The sequence below is a fragment of the Barbus barbus genome, assembly GCF_936440315.1.
Source record: "Barbus barbus genome assembly, chromosome: 3".
NCBI classification, from domain to species: Eukaryota; Metazoa; Chordata; class Actinopteri; order Cypriniformes; family Cyprinidae; genus Barbus; species Barbus barbus.
The window spans coordinates 4,600,548-4,606,742 of NC_136731.1; the positions used below are offsets into that span (position 1 = coordinate 4,600,548).

General features: G+C 37.2%; 1 protein-coding gene across 4 annotated transcripts in view; it reads right to left on the reverse strand.

Moving 5' to 3' along the window:
• LOC306854368 (NACHT, LRR and PYD domains-containing protein 12-like) overlaps window positions 1–5,392 on the reverse strand; it is a 29,819-nt gene extending 24,427 nt beyond the window's left edge. For 2 of the 4 annotated variants that reach the window (XM_079392307.1, XM_079392306.1), the window contains exons 1-6: window positions 5,199–5,390; window positions 4,926–4,982; window positions 4,267–4,353; window positions 4,058–4,159; window positions 3,698–3,790; window positions 1,742–3,511 (exon numbers count right to left, since the gene is read on the reverse strand). In XM_079392307.1, coding sequence (XP_079248433.1) covers window positions 1,742–3,511; window positions 3,698–3,790; window positions 4,058–4,159; window positions 4,267–4,353; window positions 4,926–4,975 — 2,102 coding nt within the window. In that variant the 5' untranslated portion in view covers window positions 4,976–4,982; window positions 5,199–5,390. Of the gene's footprint in view, window positions 1–327; window positions 499–1,741; window positions 3,512–3,697; window positions 3,791–4,057; window positions 4,160–4,266; window positions 4,354–4,925; window positions 4,983–5,084 lie in introns of all 4 variants that reach the window. The other 2 variants (XM_079392304.1, XM_079392305.1) reach the window with 2 other exon arrangements.
• Between the last annotated feature and the right edge of the window lie 803 nt (window positions 5,393–6,195).

Sequence of the window (6,195 nt, forward strand, 5' to 3'; positions counted from 1 at the left end):
GTTTTTACTATTGCAAAAAAAGGGTTGAAATGAACACAGAAGTCCACACATGTACAAGAAACAAAGTTGGTCACACAATTTTTTTTTTTTTTTTTTACTCTCTGTACATCTTGATTGACAGATGTTTCGTCCAATCAGTGATAAGTATTCAATTTGCAAACAATACCTACTTTTTCCATTTTGTCTGGCTTGTCATTGTGTTTTCTGACTTGCTTTGTGTTTAGATTTGCTATTGTGTTAAAAATTTGTTGTTTTGTTTTTTGGATTTGTAATTTATTCTGCACTTCACATACAGTATACTTTACAGTGTGTCATATATGATCTTACCTCAGTTTCTCCAGTTTACAGTGAGGATCCTGTAGTACATCAGAAAACAGCTTCACTGAATCTCCTAGTTTATTCTCAGACAGATACAGTTCTCTCAGGTGTGAGGGGTTTGATCTCAGAGCTGAAGCCAGAGCAGCACAACCTTCATCTGTGACGCCACAATCTCTCAAGCTGTAGAGAACAATGACAGAATGTGAATTGTAGTTGAAGTGTGTGTAGTTTGTTATTGGAGAGGAGATATAATGACAAGCATTGCCACATACTGCTGCTGATAGAATGAGATTTATGCATGTTGATGCTCAATGCTGCTGTTTGAAACGGTCATGTGCTTCAGGACTGAACAGACACACAGAGCTGAATGTGAGATATTGTTTCATAGTGATATAAGGACGGATCTGTCTGGAGAAACAGTCACTTGCTCCTCTAATAAACACCTACAGGAGGACATCTGCTTCACAGGAGCCACGTGTTCCCCATTACATCTCATTTATTAACTCTTGTGATCAAACACTTGATCATTGTGTCATGTTTGCTCTCATCTGGCAGCTTAAAACTGAATAGAAATGTGTTGAACTCAATAGAGATTCTCAAGGTTTTAATGTACGTCATGAAAATCATGTGAAACATTATCAAACAGCTATAAAAAAAAACAATCAAACAACTTGCTGCAATGAACAACAACTTGCAATTCCAATTAAATTAATTAATTAATATTATGAGAAGAGAAAAACTGCACATGCATTGTCAAATTATCCGAGTTTCATGGGTAAATTTAAAAGAATGTTATTAAGACTGGATTTAATCAACATTTATCTATTAATAGAATAAAATTGTAATTATATGTAATTGTATCGTAATGTAATAAAAAGTAACTTAATATAATTCAACTTCTAACTGGTTTAACGTTTAAAAATCCTCCACATGCTGGACTGTGAACTGGCAGATAGTTCATGTGTTCATAAGTTTGAGTCTAGCTCGTCGTTCCAGATGCCCTTCTGTAAAATGTCAAAACTAACAAAATAACAAACAATAATAATTAACTACCTTATGTGTTTCAATTGTTGTGTTCAAAAGTGTTCAAGTATGCTGCTGTTTTGCTCCATTAGCTGATTCATCAGATTTTAGGAGTTTTGAGCTGCTTCTCCACTTGTTTGGTCTTTTATCCCAGATGATAAATATTTAAATTCCTTCTTTATTTTAATTTAAATTTTTTTTACTGGAAAACCTGAATTATTTATATGCAACTTCTCTGACTTTGTTTGCCTGAAGAAATCTTTTACAGTGTCTCTGTATTGAAAACACATCAAAATGCAGACCACTAAAATAACAGCCACATCACTGAAGATTTATGAGCTTTTGACTCTGATTTTCTTAATGTTTTAACAGTGAAGTGATTGTTCTCATTGATACTTACTGAACTGATCTGGATTCTTTAATCACAGGCAGCAGCTTCTGAAGAACTTTCATATTTTCAGTCTTATTCTTTCCTTTAACAAATTTATCAAGACGAAACTCATTCAGTTCCTCTTCTGATGTCAACAACACAAAAACTACAGCTGCCCACTGAGATGAAGAGAGTCCGGCTTCACTTAAATTTCCAGATTTCAGATACTGTTGTATTTGCTCCACTAGTGAACGATCACCCAGTTCATTCAGACAGTGGAACAGATTGATGGATTTCTCTGGAGAGTCAATGGTCCTGATCTTATTCTTGATGTACTCAACTGTTTTCTCATTGCTGCCAGAGCTGCTTTTTTTCAGCATCATTATTCGTTGTAGGAGAATCTGATGAGACTCCACTGACAAACCCAGAAGGAACCGCAGGAAAAGATCCAGATGTCCATTTTTACTCCGTAGAGCCTCATCCACAGCTCTCTGATGCAGCACAGATAATGAAACACGTTGAAAGAAGACCTTCACTTTAGACCGCATCACATCTCTGTTGTGGTTTGTCCAGGAGAGGTGCGCATATAGAGCTGCTAGATGTTCCTGAATGCTCAGATGAACAAAGCAGAAGACTTTCCCCTGATACAAGCCCAACTCCTCTCTGAAGATCTGAGTGCACAATCCTGAGTACACTGATGCTTCTGTCACATCAATGCCACACTCTCTCAGGTCTTCCTCATAGAAGATCAGGTTTCCTTTCACAAGCTGCTCAAAAGCCACTTTCCCCAGTTTGAGGATCATATCTTCATCTGTCACCTTCTTCTCATAGTCCTTCTCATGTTTGATGTTGGTCTGAAGGATCAGGAAGTGTGTGTACATTTGAGTGAGAGTCTTGGGAATCTCTCCACTCTCTGCTGGACTCAACATCTTCTCCAGAACAGCGGCTGAGATCCAGCAGAACACTGGGATGTGGCACATGATGTAGAGGCTCCTTGATGACTTCAGGTGTGAGATGATCCTGTCGGCCAGACTCTGATCACTGATTCTCTTCCTGAAGTATTCCTGCTTCTGTGGCTCATTGAAGCCTCGTACCTCTGTCACTCGATGGACACACTCAGAGGGGACGAGATCAGCTGCTGCTGGTCTGGAGGTGATCCAGATGAGAGCAGAGGGAAGCAGATTCCCCAAAATCAGGTTCATCAGCAGCACATCCACTGAGGCTGATTCAGATATATTACACAGTTTCACTTCACTCTTAAAGTCCAGAGACAGACGACACTCATCCAGACCATCAAAGATGAACAACACTTTATATTCATCACTGAATATTTCCATTTCTTTAGTTTCAGGGAAAAACACATGAAGAAGATCTGAAAGACTGAGTGTTTTGTCCTTCATCAGATTGATTTCTCTGAAAGGAAGTGGAAATATGAGCTGGACGTCCTGATTCTCTTTCCCTTCAGCCCAGTCCAGGATGAACTTCTGCACAGAGACTGTTTTTCCAATGCCAGCGACTCCCTTTGTCAGCACAGTTCTGATGGCTTTGTCTTGTCCAGGTAAAGGTGTAAAGATGTGATTGCATTTGATGGCTGTGTCCTCTGTTGCTGCTCTCCTGGATTGTGTCTCAATCTGTCTCACCTCATGCTCATTACTGATCTCTCCACTCTCACTCTCTGTGATGTAGAGCTCTGTGTAGATCTCATTCAGGAGTGTTGGGTTTCCCTGCGTCGCTGTTCCCTCATACAGACGACCAAACTTCTTCAGCAGATTTGATCTGAACGTGTTGAGGACTTCATGGCTGGAAAATTAAAATACCGCATTATTACATGAGCTACAGAGGTAAATGTACAGAGTAAAACGTCTTTCTGTTTTCTGTGTTATGAGACACTGAACATATCATAGGGTTTCTGAAATGTGTCAGTTATTAATGATGTATTTGAGTAATGTGTGATGATGCACTGCATTAATAAATCCCACAGTTTACCTCACACCAGGATACGTGTCTTGTCGTTGATTCATAGGCTGGTCATATTTCTTACAGACGGGTTTTGTTTCTGATCTGTGTTGCAGGATTGACCTTGAATCAAGAATCAAAAACTCTGACATTGGTGACATTTTTCTCATTACCTTAATAACAGTTGTGACTTTATTAAAAATGCACCTGCCATTTAAATAAATGTAAATAATTAATTATATTCTGTGCTCTATATCTGTTCGTTGTCAATACATTTACTGCATTTTCTAGCCAGACTTCTGGTCATATTTATTTATTACAGTGCTGTATAATTATGACAGTTTAATTAATCATATATTTTACAAAACAATGTAATACTTGAGGTTAAACCTTGTGTCATCACTCTTAAAATTAATTGGATGAGGCAAAGAAGCATGACTCCTCATAGACACACAGCTGGGCTCTGCTTCTGATCTCTTCTGATGAACTGAACTATAACAGAGAGTGTGTGAGCAAATGATAAAACATCAGATAAAATAATCACATGATAAAACACCATAACAAATATTTAAACTCTGTCTGTTAATGAAATATTGTACCTGAAATGTTGTGGATGATCTATAGACTCGTCACTCTTCATAAACACACAGCTGGGCTCTGCTTCTGATCTCTTCTGATCAACTGAACTATAACAAAGAACCCTTTCAATTAATTATTAATATTAACTTTTGATTAAAAAGATGTTTTCATTTTTACTATGTTGATACAGAAACCATCATTTGTTTTCATAGACTCTCTGGTATAATAAGTAATATGAATACCATATTAACATGAATATAAAACAAAAACACAATATAAATATGACACACAGCTCTGATCTCTTCTGCTGAACAGATTTAATGATGACATTCATTTTAATAAAGGACCTTTACAAATAAAACATTAAAATCACTTCATAAGGAGGCTCTATGGTCTAGAAATTTGTGTATTAAATATGATACAGTAGGCTAATATATTCATAAATAGACAAATAGACAACAAATGTTTTGAAAAATGTAGCTAAAATGTTGTAACACAGACTGCTTTCTGTTTTCAATCAGTTTATGGGGATACAAACATTAAAATAAAAAATTTAAGTTATGTTTAAAAAAAAAACACGAGTTTGTATTATTTGTGTTCTAATAAGATCCAAAGACATCAATAAATGAATTTCCTGATGTCTGTTTATTAGTGTTAATATAGTAAGTCTGTAAAGTACCTGGATCCTGGAGGAAGCTCTTGATCTCGGGGTGTTTGTGTGAGATTCATGATGAAGCTGAACACAGACACAACTCCATTAGTGAAAGAACAGAGACTGCTGCTCAAATATTACTCCATTACAAGCCAAAGATGGAAACACAGATGTTTACTAAAGTACTTAAGCTGTTTTGTTCAGATAAACACAGCTGGGGATGAGTAAAGTAAAGTAGAGATACTCAGAAAGTGTAGTTAAGGAAGCTGAAGACGGAAGAGAGAGATCTCCAACACTTACTCAAACTAATCATTCAGCTGAACACATCCTGAGAGTTCACTCAAATACACAATCTTAGTCTCATGTGAACACAAATGATGAAATCAACCACAGACAACAACATCTGATCAAAAACAAACATATCAAAGAACACACGTCCTTCAGGAGAAAATGAAAGAGGAAGTTGGTTTTATATTCACTACGCGGACTTCCGCGTTCAAGCGAGGTTTCCTCAAAACAAGGTTTCCTCCGCTCTGTATAAAATACATTGATCTAAATGCGCAGGCGTCTGAGAGACAAGTCCTAAGGGACCGTCTGCAAAGATCCAAACGCGAATTTGTTTTACTAATAAAATACTCAAGAACTTTACACTAACGCACTGTAGTGTCACCAAACTCAGTCCACACATCACTGCTCTCCTGCTGGTTATACTACAACACTCATTTGGAAAGTAATTGCTTTGGCACATTTTTTATTAATATTTATTATGACATATTGTTCATAACTTTACTGTAACACACTTTACCTTCACCAAATTCAGTCCACACATCACTGCTCTCCTGCTAGTTATACTACAACACTCATTTGGAAAGTAATTGCCTTGGCATATTTTTTATGATTTTTTTCATCTATGACTCCCTCAGATAAACATTAGAGAATACCGCTTGTCTGTTTGTGTAACGTTACACTGTTTACTAAGTGAAGTTAATCTCGCTCAACACTGCGTGTGTCCGGGAGATTTTAATGGGAGTTTTTAAAAGCTTTATCAAGTAAAGTTTAACTTTGAACCAACAGCGAAGAAAACCTGTTGTGTTTGTGTCCAGAGAAACTGGCTCGGGCTTCTGATACACCAGCACTGTTTCCCTGCAGCACCAAGCTGTTATTGAATAAAGTCTAACTCTGAACGAACAGAGAGTTTAAGCGCCACATCGCAGAACAACTAAAAGCGGTGTTGTTTATTTGTACAGTGTTGAAATGCACAGACATTTCATGTAACATGCTTAACTGTACTGCCATG